General features: G+C 39.8%; 1 protein-coding gene across 2 annotated transcripts in view; it reads left to right on the forward strand.

The window, feature by feature from the left end:
* Positions 1 to 1382: 1382 nt before the first annotated feature.
* TEX15 (testis expressed 15, meiosis and synapsis associated) overlaps positions 1383 to 18623 on the forward strand; it is a 42496-nt gene continuing 25255 nt past the window's right edge. The window contains exons 1-3 of one of the 2 annotated variants that reach the window (XM_063455830.1): positions 1383 to 4621; positions 6522 to 6586; positions 14447 to 14973. In XM_063455830.1, the coding sequence (XP_063311900.1) occupies positions 1418 to 4621; positions 6522 to 6586; positions 14447 to 14973 (3796 nt within the window). In that variant the 5' untranslated portion in view covers positions 1383 to 1417. Of the gene's footprint in view, positions 4622 to 6521; positions 6587 to 12482; positions 12557 to 14446; positions 14974 to 18623 lie in introns of those variants that run through there. The other variant, XM_063455832.1, reaches the window with a different exon arrangement.

An 18623-nucleotide genomic window follows, 5' to 3' on the forward strand; every position in this document is an offset into this window, starting at 1 on the left:
CCATTACCAGAAGAAATCCTGTTTGGGGAGTAGCAAAAGTACAGAGGATTTAAACAAGCATATTAGAACTTCTTCAGTTTCTACGCATGGCCAATCTACCGATAGCAGTAAATCTAAAATAAACAAAGATATGCCTCAACATCACAAGCGAAGCGAGCCTTCCTTATTTAGCAAGCAGAGAACAATAGTAACCGAAAATGATTTAGCTAAAAAGGTTCCAGTAGACAGGAATGGTCCAGACAGTAGTAAAATAAATACTTTAGTGGCAAAAACGGATTCATGCAAATCTGATAGCAGATTACCTCTCATCAACAAGGAACTTTCGCATAAGGTGAATATAGTTTCAAAGTGTCCCGTAAAGGAAAAATGGGATTGTTCCCAAACAGATAGACAGAATGTATCTTCACAAACAGCCAATACAGATAAAATAGGGGGGTTAAAAAACACTTTAAAAGAAATCACCGTCTCCCCTAAAGAATTGGATTGCAAGACATCAAAGAGCTCAGTGAGAATTTTGGATAAAAAGGTACCTTTCATAAAAAAACAGATTACTTGTATCCAGCCGGAAACTAATGAAATGTTGAAATTGCCAAATGCTAGAAATGAAGCTAAAAAGAATGAAACGAAAGATAGGTTATACCTTTCACATCAGCAATGTATTGACCGTACACCATTAGTTCCAACAGAGTCTGTTCAAAGGCTCCCCAAGATTTCTGACATCAAAATACAAGACAAAACCTTGGCAAATGACAAAAGTAAATCTGTAAAAACCGGTGGTACTAATAACAATAATGTCTCATTGGAAGACAAAGGTGAAGTATGTGAAGGAGCTACGTTAACTGAAATGCAAAAGGTAGAGGAAAAATCTAGAATTGTTAATGAAAGTGAAAATGTAGATCGTGATGTAAATAATACGTTTTCATCTGAAAACCCATTATCGGTCCCACCACCTAAAAATGACAAAGCTAATATACCCTATACAACAAAAGGCCTCTCATTGCAGTCTGTGGAATCCAAGGGCTCAGTCATGGTTGATCTCTCCTCAAAAGGCTGTGGTACTGGCATATTTGGTGATAAAAATAAGGTAATCCAAAATACTGGATCTGGAATAAACCAGGAGATAAAAGTACCAAGTGATGCATATGGTGGCATGTTATCTGATGAATTAAGCTATATTCAGCAGTTAGAGAGCCGGATAGACTGGTTTGGCCTTTTTGGAAAAGAGTATCCGGTAACAGAACAGGTAACTGAACATTCTAAATTGCCAAAAACTAGCCTTCAACCCTATGTTTACAAAGCAAAAAAAGAAAAAGAACCGGGTGGAATGAGAATCTTCCCTGACATGAAAATTACTGTTAGAAACACTGTGTATGGAACTCTAACTTCATCAGTCGTACTGCAAAGTTCTCTGAAAAAGATGAGTAATGATATTGACAATTATAGAGAAGAACCTTCAGAGCAGGTTTCTCAAACCACAAGAAACTTGGTTACTCAAGATCTGAAAGAATGTTCAACAAAGTTAAATGGAGGATCTGATGAATTGAATATAGCTCAATCTTGCAATTATTCGGCCACTGCAGTAAGAACTAGTCTGTCTGAACGCAAAGATGTTAAATCTTTAGAGAAAAAATTTACTACTTCGACCAGCATAAAGATTAAGAGTAAAGAGGCTCATATCATTCTAGAACACAAGCAGAGACACTCAGTGCTAAAGATGAAAAAATTTGGTAGCAAAAGGCTACCTAGATTGGTTATTAAAAGATCAGTTGGAAGAATTAAGAAGTTCTCCCAGTCAGAAGAAAATATAAAGAGTGTTTTAAACATGCTTTCTGATGAAGCCACGTCATGTAAGAGTAAGCGTATTTCCAAAAAATTAGACAGAGCTATACTGCACTTAAGGAAAGCTCACAAGAGAGTTCAGAAGTCTTTACAGCTTGTCCAAAGGCGAAATTTAACAAAGCCTCCCATTATAATAGCAGCAAGCAATACTAAACCCTGTACGAATGAAGACATTGCAGTATATGATGTTCCAGAAAGTCATATTAAAGCAATGCAGGTTGACCTGGAAGTCCAAAAGATAGCTAACCAGGCGGGTGATATTAGTTCTGAAATCAAACCAAAGAAACCAACTCTAGATGATAGACATTGCTTAAAAGTATCAACACAAACGAAAAATGGAATATCAAATCAGAATCCTCAACAATCTAAAACCTCTACCCTTACATCGTCAACATCATCTACTCCAATTATGAAATGTTTGGCATCTAGCTATAATGCAAACAAAAGTTCCCCAGAATTACCGGAGGACTCCACTCACATTTTTGACTGCAGGCAATCCAATAAAGAAAATACCTTAGCACATTCTGTTTCTGAAGGGACAAATGAAAACACACAGAGCAAGATCTGTGTTCAGAATGATGAAACATTGCTCATACCAAATAACACAACTGATTTATCGCAAAATGACCCTTTGCCTGTAAGCAAAGTGACGACATTAAATTCAAATGACGTGCTTGGCAAGGATTTGCTTAAAACAGAAGATGAAAATATAACTAAAATGCAATATACACTTCCTAAAGTGAAATATAAGTCAAGTTCACTAATTAAACAAATGTCTAGGCTTTTAAGAGATGCAGATAAAACTCATTCCTTAGGATCTTTGCAGCAATACAAATTAACGTGTAAGAAAATGTTACCTATATTTGTAGAAGCTTTTGTGAAAGATCAGAAATGTTCATTGTCTGAAGTTATTGTTGACCGCAAATTATTGGCTAACAGGAACATAGAAGTTTCTTTCAAGCATGTCCTGCGACCCTGTGCTATAGAGTCGTTTATTGAAATGCAAATGATGATGGAAACCACACAGTTTATTGAAAATCGTATGCATTATTTACAGAGAGAGCCAACATTTAGAAGTCTACTTTGGTATGATAGTTCACTTTATACTGAGCTAATTGCTGGAGAATCTGGTTATCAACAGCAGTCGCATTTGTATAGAACATTTCAAGAAAAATTGAAATGTGGTGCATTAGGCACATTGCAGAGTCATCACGACCAACTTTGTGAGGTCCTTCAGAGCATACATGAGAGTAATAGCTCATATTATGTTTTCCTGAAATACAGAAGAGAAATTGAGGAGTGTGAAGCAGTTCTGAACAATTGCTCGGATCATTCAGAATTTTCTCTTTCTGTTCCATTAACGTGTGGAGTGCACATTGGAGATACAATAGATAATTTGGAAAAACTTCAAAAAAGCACTTTAGAGCTCATAAAGAACTTTGCTGTTCTCCCAAAGTGTGATCCGGGAAAGCAAGAACACGCTTTATGCCTCCTAGAAATTATCTCTGCAAAAATTGATTTCATTAAGTCTTCAGAGTTTATACCTATGCAATTATCAATTTTTGGTATTGAGCACTTACTCTTTGATGCAGCAAAAACATGTGTTCTGAGTCAACAATCTAGCTATGCAGGACTAAAAAAATCATCCAGTGTTACAAAGGAGTTCATGTTTACTGTAAATCACTGTGCATTATCAAAATTATATGAGATTTATGGTACACCAACTGATGAAGTGCTAATGGTCCAAGAAAGAGATGAACTAGGTGTAGAGAATACTCTGGACAAAGATACTGTCTTTCATCCTCCACACACAGTGCATTATGTTGGTAAAATAATTGACCAAGCTCGATGTGCAGAACCTCAGGTACTAAAAGAGATGATACAAGACTGTAAGGAGCATTTGGACACCCTCATAAAATATTTTCAGATTTTGCAAGAGTGTGATGCCAATCAGATTATAATCACAAGACGTAATCTTTTGAAGGTAGCAGAAAGACATGATCAGCTTACAATTCTTTTGAAACCTGAAGCTGTTGAGACCTACATTGAAGTTGGGATGACATTCGAAACTTTACATTTCCTGATTTCTTTAGTGTCGTCACAAAAAAAGCAAAAAAGGCATAGGGGTTTGTTGTATTATGACAGCTTGCTTTTCTCTGACCTGCTCAACAGTCAGCACAGAATAATTTCTTACCTACAAGGAGACATCAAATGTAAAGCTCTAGATGTCCTAGACCGCACGATATCGGAGATTAAATCAGAGCTGGAAATAATCTGTGACTTTTCAGATTCTGTCAATTATACATATGCTCTTCAAATAATGACGAGAGAACTTTCAGAGTTATCGGAGTTGAAAAACTTTGTTCTGGAGACCGAGTCCGAAATTAGTACTTACGTTCACTTTTCTCCGTTTGTTGCCTCGATACATTATGGAAATACTTCCTCTGAGCTGGATTACAATTACAACCAGTTTTCTGACTTGCTTGGCCTTCTAATGTCTGCTCCTAAGAAAGATTTAGGGAAAATGGCTCACACAATGAAAGTAATGAAAACAATTGAGATAATGAAAGATGCATTTCTGAAACCTGACAATACAGCGTTTGACTTAATCATTTGCCAGATGGAAACAGGAAGTTGCAGTAAGGATGTTGAAACGCAAGATAAAGAAAAGACCAAAATAAACAAAATGGATTTCAGCCTGTCTCCTAGAAAAAGAGAAATTAGTCTCTCATCTTTAAGCAAAAATAATCAAGAACTTAACCTAAGCCTGAAAAAGCAAAAGGTAAGGCATTACTTTATTTGATACAAATTTCTTCTATTAAACCCTCAGATCTAGAATTGATATACTCAGATTTGTTAAAGATATGTAAGTGTTTGATATATGTGTCTCAAAGTGTCTTATTTATGAACAATTGAGACTAAATGCATGGCCAATGCAACAGGTTTTTGCTGCACAGGATAAGATACATTTTCCAATCACATTTACCAGAAGGAATATTTGCAAACAAGGAGAGTGTGACGCCTCTGTCTGAGTGAGGAAAGTTGAAGGTAATTGTCAGGAGGGTAGTATATCTTGATAGAACAGCGTAGGCTACGCATTAAAGGGACACTCCACTGCCCAAATACAATAAATAAATCATCACTATTTAGTAGATATACGCCTGGTGACACAATGCACACATTTACTAATGCCTTTTTTCATTGGAGGTATGTCTAAAAACAGTTTGCAAAAGCTGCAGGTATCTTGTCTGAAGCCTTTGCAAACCCTCCCCTTCTAACCCCGCCCAGACTTTTTGTCGTTGTTCAATCACAGACTTCCCAATGCAGCTCCATGAGAAGTCTTTGCAAGGCAGGTGCTCTGGGCAATTGCTGCCTCTTGAGTTTAGCTCCACTGAGCTAACCAAACCAGGAAGTAACAGGACTGGTTGTATGTTGACAACAAAGGGGGAAGTAAGACGTCTAATTTATGAAAGTGCTAATATCTACTGAAACCTGCACTTTAGCAGGCCGGAGTGTTTTATGGAAAGAGAAAAAATCAGCGCTAGGAAATGGAAAGAGAAAAAATCAGCGCTAGTGTTTTATGTGTGTAGTGTCTCTTTAAGGCGCTTAAAGATTTTGAGAATAGGGTGCATTGTTAAGAGTGAGAATAATGTGGATTATGTAAACCTTAACATACCTAACTACTACATCTTGCTGTAACTGTGAGGTTGCTTGGGTCCCCTGCTGCCACAACCTGGTTTAAAGGGTCACCATAGGCACCCAGACCACTTCATCTCACTGAAGTATTCTGGATGCAGTGCCCCTGTCTGTTTAACCCTGCAGTGTAAAACATTGCAGCTTGTGAGAAACTGCAATGTTTGCATTGCAGGGTTAAGCACACCTCTAGTGGCTGTCTTCCAGATTAACACAATAGGCACTTCCTGCTCCCTAACGGAGGGACGTAATGCGTGACATCACAGGAGGGTGAAAGTGAATACAAAAAAACAAGTCCTGCGCTCAAACTCCCATCACTCCCTGGCGGCAGCAATGACCATAGTACACATCAGCCCCAATACATACAGTAAAAACCAAAGAAAAAAGTTACCTGCGCTCATCCCAAATCTCTATTTATATTTAAACAAATGGAGGTTATTTCGTTTCTCCAATGACCATGATAGACTTTAGCCCACCTACACTAACCTTTCATCTTGCTTCCATGAGCTCCTGGCAAAGATATCTCTAATGAGACAAAAAGTTTTTTTTGTTTTTTTTTTATATACACCCTTATTAGGGGTGTATATAAAAAAATATCCCTTTTGTCTCATTAGAGATATCTTTTCCAGAAGCTCAAGAAAGCAAGGTGAAAGGTTAGTGTAGGACGAAACTGAGAGGTTTACCTTAACGTGGCAGGTGGGCCACGGTCTCATGGCCGTTGAAGAAACTAAATAACCTCCATTTGTTTAAATATGCGTAGGGATTTGGGAAGAGCACCGGTAACTTTTTTCTTATGTATTGGGGCACATTACATTAATAAAGAGTTAGTCATAGGATATTTTAGTTGCATAACTAACTATAATTACCATACAGTTGATATCAAAGACCCAGAGACAATGGATGACATATTACCGTATGCACGACAGTAATAAACCTTTGTGATCTTTTGTAAATATTTTTTTCTAAATTGACTATGTACTTTATTTTAGGTTTTGGAGTCCTCAACAAGCAGTTCTGAAACAGAAGAAGAAAAAGCACCGACAATCAGCACCAGGTATTTTTAGAATAACTATGTCAGGGATGGCAGGACCACCAAATCTTAAATGAAAGCACACATAGATGGCTGAATAATAAAATATACCACACTTCCAATAAGAATGAAGATGTCTTTATAAATTACCATTGTTTATAAATTACCTTTGTTCGAAAAGTAGCTCATGTTATGTTTTTCTGTTTATCTACAATTTACTGCTCCGAAACAATAAAACAATTTTTAAAACAATTATTTAGATACAGACAATGAAAGGGCAGAGATGGAAAAAGGCGCCAACACAGAAAGATATGGATAAGATAAAATGGCTAGGGTAGAGGTGTAACTACCAACCACCGGGCCCGGTGTGAAAATTGCCCTCCCCAATGGGTCTCATTGCCCCCCCGCAGCCCCTCCATGTGTCCCCTTCCTCTTTCTCTTCCCCCTTCCCTCCATGTGTCCCTTTCCTCTCGCTCTCCCCTCCATGTGTCCCTTTCCTTCCTTCCTCTCTCACCTCTCCTCTCTCGTACCTTGCTCTCTGCGGTTCCGGTCAGACAGAAAGTGCTGACTTAGTGAGCACCGTTGGGCCACACTACACACAGGCAGGAGGGGAGCAGCACAGTTCTCCCCTCCTGCCAGGCACCCTGCCAGTTCTCCCCTCCTGCCAGACACCCGGGCCACACTACACACAGGCAGGAGGGGAGCAGCACAGTATCATATCTAATCTACCATTATTCAGCCAGAACAACTTTAGTTTAAAACATTAGTTTTAGTGTATAGACAGCACACAGGCTAACTACACTTTGTGGAAAAATAGCTTATATTTTTTATCTTTCCTTATCACATATTGTGTTTAATTTAGAAGATTTATCATGCTCTACTAATTGCCCACTAGAGCCTGCAGCAGCGTCCTCTGTGTGATCAAAGTAAATCATCATAGCTGTTCTAATATCAAAACACTGTGCTGTAAGATCTGATCAAAACTGTTCCATTAAAGTTTTTTTGGTTGGTTTTCCTTGTGAGGACCAATTACCTCACAAGGAAACCCCTTTAATGGTTGAAGAGCTCCCTCTGTGCTGGGGAACTCTTCACCCCGGTCAACATCAGATCTGAATGCGCATGCACGGCAAGAACCGCATGTGCATTCAAACCGCCCATAGTAAAGCATTACTCAATGCTTTCCGATGGACGTCCAGTGTCTTCTCACTGTGATTTTCACAGTGAGAATCACGGAAGCGCCTCTAGCGGCTGTCAGTGAGACAGCCACTAGAGGCTGGATTAACCCTCAGTGAAACATATCAGTTTCTCTGAAACTGCTATGTTTTCATCTGCAGGGTTAAAACTAGAGGGACCTGGCACCCAGACCACGTCATTGAAGTGGTCTGGGTAGCTATAGTGATCCTTCAAGGGATTTCCCAACAACATTCTCACAGTAATGCAATTAGAGGCACACTGGCACTGTCGGAAGGATTTACAATTATAATCCCTGCTCTCTTCCCCAATGGTAGACTAACTTGGTACCAGATCAAAAAATTCTTAATGGCTTCCATAACATATAACGGAAACTATTATCTGCTATATATCATGTGGGAAAAAATATTAGCTATATAGAATTCCAGTTAAACCCTAAACCATGTATCAAAGCGTATTAAACCATATCAAACAACAATAAAATGAAAAGGCTATTCCTTATGTAAGTAAAGTGCTTATGTCTTTGAAATGAACAATTCACATAACATATATTCACCTTTAAAGTCAAGGAAGTAACAAACTAGAACCCACAGGATCATAACACAGATAACCTTGCATAGAAAACAATCATGGTTCAATACACATTCTATACACGTTTGCTGTCTCCTGCTAAGGTTAATCACAGGGTGAAGTGCTCATATTCTGGGTGAGCCATTTTTTACGTATTTCTATTTATATTGAGTCGCAGAGATAAAAAAAAAAATAAAGTAGGAATCCGCACACAAAATTCTGAAATGGTAGAGTTGTTTTTTACTTGCTGTAAAAAATATAGAAAAAAGGATACTACCATAATATAAGTAATAGGTTAATAAGCCAGCTATAGGTTTCATACAATCAACAGTGCAGAGCATAACAATGTAAATATCTTAATACAAAGGCTTGTGGTTATATAACTGGGAAATATTTTAACATACTGTTAGTTGTAGGTGCTGCATAGAGCATAGCCTTCCAAGGAAATTATGTCTAATGTTAACTTTAAACAACCGCATACAATTAAACATTTAGTGCACTATAGATATACACAATGTCCTCAAGGAGATATCTTTACGGCATTGGCAAATAAAAGTTATTATTAGTAGTCTTATAACAAAGTATTGTTCAAATTGAAAAATGAAATAAAAAAATCCAAAAATATGCAGGGTGTGCACAAAAGGGTGATATTCTTCTCATAGCAAAGTCCAAAGTGGACTACGTGCAATAGCCTGTAGTCATATAGACAGATGAAAAAACAAAGAGGTCTTGTCTAAGAGCAAGCGTGTAGATACGAGGCTTCCGAGCTGGCAGCATGTGGTAAGGAGACTCAAGCAACAAAGTCCTTAAGTCACAGAGAGATGGTAGACATTCTAAAAAATGCGTCTAATGGGTGAGTCATTTTTACCATCCAGTTCTGGTTGCTATGGTGATGCTTTCAAAATGCGTGTGAAAATTAGTGAAAAAGTTGTAAACCTGTCGGCAGTTAGTGGCTGCTAATAGCTGCCTATATTTTGTAAATAAAAAATTCAAATGGTGATGCAAATTCTCCTTTTCTCTTATATTTGTCCTGAGTGCATCAATTAATCCGTGTCACTGATTCATTGATAGTCAATCCAATAAATGATATATGTAAATAAAGATATACTGGTTGCCATGTTTTTTTTTTTTTTTTTAAATACAGACTGCATACAGTGACAAGCACTTGATAAATCTGTAAACCCTTCACAACGTTAACACGTTCCATGCTTTCCTACACAGAGTAGGCTTTAACACTGTTAGGACGGCGTGGAACGTCCTAACATTTTAGTGTGAGTAGAGTTAAACCCCTGCTCACATCATGGAGACACAGCTATCAGTTGATACCTGGGGCTCCCTTGTATCAACTGGCTGGGGTCAACATTTAGTGTCTTCAGACTGACGATGAGCCGTATGCAGCACTCAATGTGAGCACTGGATATAGTTCTTTAATTTTGTTGAGAGCCGTTGCGCTCAGCTGTGGTGATTCTAGGCTGGCAGGTGCTCATGGTACCTGACATGGTTTCCCAGCCAGGCCCCATCCATGCCTTCTGTGATCTGTGCTGGGCTTTGCCAGGTGCCCTGCACCAGTTACAGTGTAATGAGCGTGCCTGTAAGGCTGAAACAAAACCAGTAGATGGTAGATGGTGGCAACATACTGCTCTTTACTATTTTAACTAGGGAGCCAATCTGCATATATCAGTACTATTATCAGCAGAGGGTTTATTTAGGATTCAGGTTAAAGTTAAGGTTTGTGTTATGATAAGGTAAGGGTTTATGGTAGGTTAAGGTTAATGCTAATTTAGTGTTAGGGAAATTGTAGGTTAAAGGTTAGGGCAGAGTAAGTGTAAGCATAGGGTTAGGATTCATATAGAATTAGGGACGGGTTGGTATAGGGCTAGAGTTAACTTTAAAAAAATGTATTTATATCCCAGACAAAGAAATAAGTTAGCTATCAGGACTGAAACATGAAGCTGTTTTAAACTCTTTTTATGTTGTTGCACTTTGATGTTAAATTTATTATAAGCAAAAATGTAACTCCATTTGTTTGTTTTTTTGCCACGTTAAACATTTTATTCACACTTTTTGTTGTGTTAGGCATACATATACAATTTTAATAGAAAGCCCTCTCTGTCCTTTAAAAAGCAATATGTCATATATATGGAGGCACTTAAAGTGAAACACTTAAATTATGGTTGATTAAAGCCATAGCGACATTTTATGTTCTGTTTTGTTTTGGTTCAGAACTTGGACAATTGCCCATATCATTAAGGCATTAATAGTGACAGCTATTTGGTAACATTGGAAACAATTGGAAACAATCCCTAAGTCGGCAGATGAGTCTCAAAATGTTAGTCGCTACTACAATCATTTTAGTCCGGTTTCCTTACACAAGTCCAAAAAACAGAATCTATTTCTTGGGAAAGGAACCAACATCACTCTCTCTCTGGATCCCACTCTGTCACTGGAGAGGGTTGCTGACTACATCATCTCATTCTGCTTTTAGGGAGATAAGACTTTGCTGTCTCTCAGGTCCTCACTTTGCCTTTGGAGAGACACTTAAGCCATGATAGTTTCCATACATTCCCATGTTGCTGGCCGGGGTAAAGTGTGCCGGGTCATTTCCCATAAGGCCCATTTAAATTTTTGAGCTGCTAGTACCCTAATCAAGATGATCCCCTCCTACTACCTGGACAGACAGTGTACTCCACGTCCAGTGTCAGAGCCGACCCCATCAGGGTTTAATCAGAGTCAAGGTAGGCCCTACTCTCCCAAATGCAAATTGTTGATGTCAGACCTAGTTAACCTCTCTTGCTCCTTGTATAAGATTTAGCTCATGCAACATGGACACAATTATCTCTTTTTTTTCAATGTATTTTATTTTTGGTCACACGAAAGTGTGTATAGAGGGAAGGGGTACAGAAGAGAAAGGGGAAAACATGAGGGGGGGGGGGGGGGACAATAGTACATAATACACCATACATCACATATCACATAGGTTACATAGGTCCCAACAGCCATATGTACATAACCAAACAATTGTACATAAATCAGTTATTAACAGGCAGTTGTGGTCTCTGGACACAATTATCTCTATTGGATCAACAGCAAAAACAAATGTGTTAAAGGTTGAGCTTGATGGACGCATGTCTGTTTTCAGCTATGTTACTATGGTTTTTAATTTGATATAATTATGGCATTGGACCTTCTAAGCGTTGGGGACTCTTTCTTCCTAACTGTGGGAAACTCCACCGCCTGTGGGACATACATCTGATGGACAGCTACTCCAAATGTTTCTGATGAGAGTAACTGCGCATTCCTAGTAGCCTTGGAGGAGAGGTTAGTTCTAATGTGTTAGTGGCAATATGGAAATTCAAGTACTCTGGAATAGCAGGTCACTTGCTTTGGCTAGTATCTTGGTGTTCTTTAGCAAGCATGGCAACATCCCTTACTTTGAGAGGATGCCAGTTCATAACTCAGTATTCGACCTCTAGGGAAGTATATTGATTGAACTACTCCAGCAGAACCAATTATAATATCTCTTCCACAATTGTCACTTGCCACGCATTAGAAACAGCCAGATGCAATTGATTGGGCCACACAGCATAAAAGTTGTTTTTCTTTCTCTGACAGTTTCTAAACTTCTACCATCAAGACTCCTGGTTGTTAGCATATTGGGCTAATAAACGCGGTTTAGTAATATTGCAATCCATAGAGAGAAGATCTGGTACAGCTTGAAGTGCTTAAACCACCAGGCCAATTTGCTGGCTAAAATGGTAACCCAGTCTATTTTTATGGTGCTATGTAGAACACAATGTCTTTCAAAACCCTGGTGGCATCCCTCAATATCCACTCAATCTTGGAAAAATTGTATGGTATCTTTTTCCTCCACGCCTTTAGGTGGGAACTCTGCTTCTCGTTGAGGATGCTAGATTTCGGGTTAATGAAGCTGGTAATGCTCCATTTCCGTAGGCTTTAGTTGGTACTTCCTCTCCTTCTCTGTACAGTGATCTGTTCATCAGAGTGCCATGCGCTCTCTCATTTCCTGGTATTTGATGTTGTTTTCCATTTTGACGCATTATACCCAATGAACTGGCAGGTTTTGTCCCCTCGTCCCTAATTGTTTTTCTAGGCAGGTATTTTCTTCTGCCAAGACATCTCCTGACTCCATCTTTCGAAGACACTTTTTTCTTACAGGCCCAAGTTTCTGTGCTCTCGTAGAAAAGGTTCACTGATTAGAGGAGGAACAGTGCAGGAATTCAGCAAAGCAGTAGAGAAAGGCAGGGGAATGCAGTAACTAAAATCTTAAATGAGAACATCTCATGCAGTCCTGTTTGAAAAAGCTGTGAATGGCACTGTCAGTAAACTCATAACAACGGAGGTAATGCTGCATTTAGCTTAATGAAGAGTTACTCATCACAACTGCATTTGGAAGATGAACTTCATTTCCCTTAACTATACTGGCTCTCACAACACATGCCTTGCACTACTCATACTCTCTCAAACACACATCTATTAACGAACATCATGCCACATAAGCTGCACATATGCTTCTAATTAGCCAGTCTTGCTCTCCACACATGCATACTGTCTCTTTGATGAGCATAAATATACCAACCTAGAGATAAGGAACTGCAATCACTAATATGAGCAAAGAAAGTGTGCAACCAGCCCTGGGGCTAGCACAAACCCTAAATAGGTGAATCCAACTGAGAAGAAAAAGGTCCAGGGACTTTAAAGCTCAAAAATACACATTTATTTGGAACTAAGTGAATCCAGCAACATTTTGACACCACAATGTGTCTTTGTCAAGCTTGACAAAGACCCATTGTAGGGTCAAAATGTTGCTGGATTCACTTTTTTTCTGTATAAATGTGCCTTATTGCGCTAAGGAGTACCTGGACCACCTTCTTCTGATCAATTGGATTCTGATAAGCATGAAGGCTGGTTGAGAAATTACCCTTTGTTTGTGGGGGATGCTTTGTGCATTACATATACATACTGTAACAAGAACAGGATAGACCAGTTTCAGGCTTTAGGACCAGAACTGAACCTTCTGCCCTGTTCATTACTTGTCCCTATCTGCAAGGCCTCTATGCAGTAACCTCTAGGAGATTTTCTTGCAGTTAATTTCTTCTTCCACAATTCTGAGTCAGCCACTTGATGGAGTCTAGAAGAGCTCTCTCCCTGCCACCAGACAACACATAGTGCAGGGAAGAACAATATATATTGTATTGATGGGGTCATGTTTATATAAGGAAACACAAGGGGATAATAAAACGTAACTGATCTCCGCAGCACTAACTCAATGAAAGTGATGGGCTGCACTGATTAAATTAAACTTACAAACAAAACAAAAGCAGAGTTTAGAACTTAACATTTACAAAGTAGTAACCCCTTCTATGCCCACTTAATCTTTTAGTGTCACACATGGTCTTAACCCCATATATGTCCACATGGTCTGTTACTAACACAGAAGTTCCATAGTCTCTAGGAAGGAGCCAAGCCTCCAAACTCCTCCACAGACCGTATAGTATGTGTTCAACTGGTGTTCGATGACATGGGAGGACAGTTCCATAGGGCAGTCATGCAAAGGTAGAGAATCTTCTGTTACATATATCTCCGATATAGACAGTCATTTTTTTCCTCTTTATCCAGCACTGTTGCTTTTACATTCAGGAATATCTTGTGCTTTTTTTCATTAGTTTTTTTGTTATCTATATCCACTAAATTTCTCTTTGTTCTTTATTTATAGCATTCTTATCCTCTTCACATATTATAGCCATTACTACAAACTATGTTACCTGTACTCTCAGACATATCTTTATCTTACAGATATCAAATTAAAGACAATCACATTCAAATCACATCAGCGACTGTCTCACACATAATTATATGCTCACAAATTCCCAGTTTCCTCCTCTAGTCTGCATGTTTTGATAATGAGGAAGTTTGTGAAGTCTGAGACTCTGCTATAGCGACCTGGACTTTTTGGCTTTGTTGAGCCATGTTCTATTACTACCAGCGTTCAGTAGCTTTATGTTGGCTCATGCAAAAGGCAATTGAAAATGTATTAGTTCAGCTGACAGAGGTCTTCGAGCTTGTAGAGTGTTTGTTCATCATCATTGTAACATTTATTTTTAGGAAGGAAGAGTATGGTGTGGAAAGCCAGAAAATCACAAACAACCAAAATAATTCACCAGATTCCAAAGAAAGTGATAATATGGATCTTGATAATTCGATTCAAGAAGGCCAAGAGATGGAAGAAGATGCATTTTATCCACAGCAAATTCAACATGGCAGTTGTGATGATTGGAGAAGTCAGGCCTTGGTGCCAATGAGCGGATCAAATAACCAGCTTTCAACTAATTCCTATCCTTGGTATTATTCTCTGTACTTCTGGTGTCAGAATGGCGGTAACGCAAGTGTAATGACACAGTCTTATCAAAGATCTTACAATATGCAACAGAACATTCCATATGGTGCACCTCCATCGTTCTCTATGCAGAATTCTTATGCTGCAAATCAGTCTTATTCCAATTTTGCTAACCAGATCCAGTCTTCCATGATTCCAACATCTGTCCCATTCAGTGGAGGAATGACCTACGCTTACAATGCTCTGCCCTCCCAGTTTTCCTATAATCCTTCAACAAGGGGGGCATGGTCATGGGGTAAGTGCAAAAATGTAATTCTTAGATATTTAAAAAATTCTTGCAAAATAAGATGCATTGACATGTATCAAAGAAGGTAACTCCACAAATTATGCCATTTTCCGTTGAGGAAAAAGATTCTTTAATCAAAGGATATGTTTTCACTGATGAGGGTTGTTCCCATTGCCCCAACATCCTGCTTGATTTTGGACCCACTGACAGGTTTATTGATGACACCATCAGACCTTTGGACTTCTTATTCTTATCCACCAGGCTTCATGCACATTCATAGGTTATTATCTTGATTGACAATGATAAGTCTACATTGTGTGCAATCTCTGTGGGTTGTGCTGTTAAAGATGGTCAGTATAAGATCATCCTGCATATATATATATATATATATATATATACATACAGGGTATATTTGTGTTAAGGGCTCATGATAGTACAGAAGATACAAACACTGATAAGTGTAGGATGGTATTAAAAGAGCAAGTCGGTTGTGGTGTGCCGGAACCGATGATGAGGTAGGCCTGTAAATAAAGAGGGCCCACCAAGAAGAAATGTAAAGAGAAAAGGAGTTAATAATGAGGAGTGGGTGGGAGGGTGATGCAGCGCTGACCTCGAACGATATGGAGCCAGGTAAGGGGTGTCCCTTAAGTAGGGAAGAGGTGTGTCATACGCCCCTCCCACAATTACAGGCCAAAAGGCCTTAATACTTGTGTTAAGGGCTCATGATAGTACAGAAGATACAAACACTGATAAGTGTAGGATGGTATTAAAAGAGCACGTCGGTTGTGGTGTGCCGGAACCGATGATGAGGTAGGCCTGTAAATAAAGAGGGCAAAAGTAGAAAATCTAATTTATTACATACTTTAACCAGACATGTCTTGAAAGGCATTTCTTACTTCTTGTACCGGGTTAGGTATGTATCTAGAGTAAGCCGATGATTTCCAGCGCCCTAGTGACTTGATAACATGAACTGGAATGTTTGCACTGGATGCTGTGGAGGCCGCTCCTATGCGGAAGGAGTGGCCCGAATAGTTAGCTGATTTGAGGCCCAGCTGTGTAAGTAAAGACCTGACGTGTGTCATAAAGGTGGTGGTAGTGAGTACCGAACCTTGTAGACTGAAAGTGGTTGAGATGGTGGTTCGTTGTTATGCTGGGTATATGAGTCCAGTAGCTTGACGGGGCACCACCGGTTGTGAGTAGGATAGTACTTAACCTCTACTGAAAGTGCATGTTGACTGGTTTTGGAGTGAGGCAGAGTCAAGATATAATAGTCCATGTGTTTTGTTAAGTGTGAATGAAGTAGGATGTGAGTGGACTGTGTTGTGCTGATGGCGGTAAATTCTCTTGGTCTCAAGAAACCATAAACAAGGCTACGTATATGGCGGTTTTAACGATGAGGTTTGTGTTGTTGGCAAAGGGTTTAAATCTAGTGAATTGTAGAAGTCTTTAAAAATATGGAAATCTATGGGTAGCCTCTGGGCCGTACGTGGGGGTTCGGATCTCTGAATACCCCTAAGGATGTTCTTAATTGGTGGAAGGACACTTGATTTCTCTGGTTGTAAAGTTAGCATGTGATGTTGGATGCCTGTCAGATATGGTTTGATTGTGTTGTATGATAGTTTGAGGTGGCAAAAAGAAGCAAAGCCCAACCAGGATGTCACGATGAAAGGTTGAAAGATGTTGTGTTCAGAAAGGAATCTTTAAATCAAATGAAAGCTCTATCGTAAGTTTCCCGGGTATTAGTAGACAGTGCTAATTGGGACAATGTTCTGCTATGTTGCATAATAGCATCTAGTCCATTACTAGATGGTGGAATAGTGGGGTGTTCGTGGCTGTGAGTGCGACTGACGGGAGTATTTGACGAAAAGCCTGGAAATTAAAGCGAGACAAATTGTCAGCAGCAGTGTTACATACACCTGGAACATGAATACAAAACAAGAGAAAATTATGACATGCAGCCAGCCAAGTGAGTTTCCTCAAGAATCTCATAATAGTCAGTGATTTGGATCGGCCTTGTTTATAATGTGACAAGTTACTTGGTTGTCTGAGTAGCAACGTACAGACGAACCTGCCCATAAATGCACCCATGCCACGGCAACCGTTACGATGGGATATATCTCAAACAGAGCTGAGGTAGTGGAAAAACCCTCCAGGTCCTGAACTTCTGAAGGCCAGCTGCCCCAAAGCCATTCGTTCCTGAAAAATTGCTGCAAAACCTGTGGTAGACGCCGCGTCTGACCAAATGGTAGGTGAGGAGTCAGACAATTTTGGAAGGAACATGCTTTTACCATTCAAGGTGGTTAAAAATTTTCTCCACATAATTACGCCTGCCGTGGCTTGGGTATCCAGGGGTGACCTGTGTCCATCATGTCTAAAAATGGGAAACATGTAAAGGAGTTGTGAGATGAAAGCCCGGCCTTGAGGTATGATGCGAATGGCAAAATTCAGTGACCCAAGCAGAGACTAATTCTTGCGGTTGCAAGTACCGAGTTGTATGTAGAGATTATGTTGATCAGAATGTTTTCTACCTTGGGCGTGGCAGGCTAGCTTGCATGGTGGCTGAGTCTAGTATGATACCCAGGAATGTGATGAATGTATCTGGTCCTTCAGTCTTGGTGGAGGAGACTGGGACACCCACCTGTTCGAATAGACTGATGGTTTCTTTTAGGCTACTGGGAGGGGAAATATTCTCCTCGACCAGTAAGAAATCATCCAGATAATGTATAACTGTAGGGCATATGGCTATATTTAATAAAACCAGCATAGGGTTTCGGCGAATACGTCAAAAATGGCCGGACTACTTTGGAACCTAAATGTTAAATGTGAGCAAAATAGTAGTTCCCTGCCCACTTGATACCATGCAGGTGACACAGTGTAGGGTGGATAGGCAGTAACTTGAAAGCATTGTGATATCAGTCTTACTGAGCCATGCTCCGGCCCCTGCCTGCATGATAGCCGTAATGGCGTGATCTATGGTGGAATATTGCAGTGAAAATTCCTCAGAGGGTATGAGGGAGTTCAGACTAGGAGTGGCAGAGGTGTGAGGTGTTGATAGATCAATGATAAGTCTCTGTTTGTGAGAAGATTTCCCCGTGACAATACTGATGGGGCTTGTCCGCCATGTGGTGAACGGAGGGGACTGGAAGGGCCCCCATAGGAAGTCCTCTGCCACTTCCTGGCTATGAGTGTCTCCACCGCTGTAGGGTTTGTTGTGCGGATTGTAAATTAGGACATTCCAGGATTCCGGAAGGCATGTGTATGAGGCCTGTGTGAATCCTTCTGATAGACCCGAGATAATGAATTCCACCAAATGTCTAGATGGATGATGTGGCAGTAATGTCGTAAGTACAGAAATGTTTATTGATGTTAAGTATAGTTTTGGGATACATTTTATTTGGACACAGATTTAGCATGTGCCCTGAAACAGATGGCTGGAGAAAGTGATTGCAACTCAACCAGTGCTGGAGGGGTCGCAGCGGCCGACCCAGCCATGGTAAGGGGTGTAGTGACCGATTCCCCAAGGGTGATACTGGCAGGCTAACTAGGCCTGAAAGGCGAAAAATTAATCTTGTTTTGTGACAGGTGAGGCCCTGCTAGTTGCCAAGTGGCTATGAGAGGCTCTGTCTATGAGTTGGCGCGAGGGGTTATTGAGGCCACCC

The sequence above is a fragment of the Pelobates fuscus genome, chromosome 5 (genome assembly GCF_036172605.1).
Source record: "Pelobates fuscus isolate aPelFus1 chromosome 5, aPelFus1.pri, whole genome shotgun sequence".
Taxonomy (NCBI): Eukaryota; Metazoa; Chordata; class Amphibia; order Anura; family Pelobatidae; genus Pelobates; species Pelobates fuscus.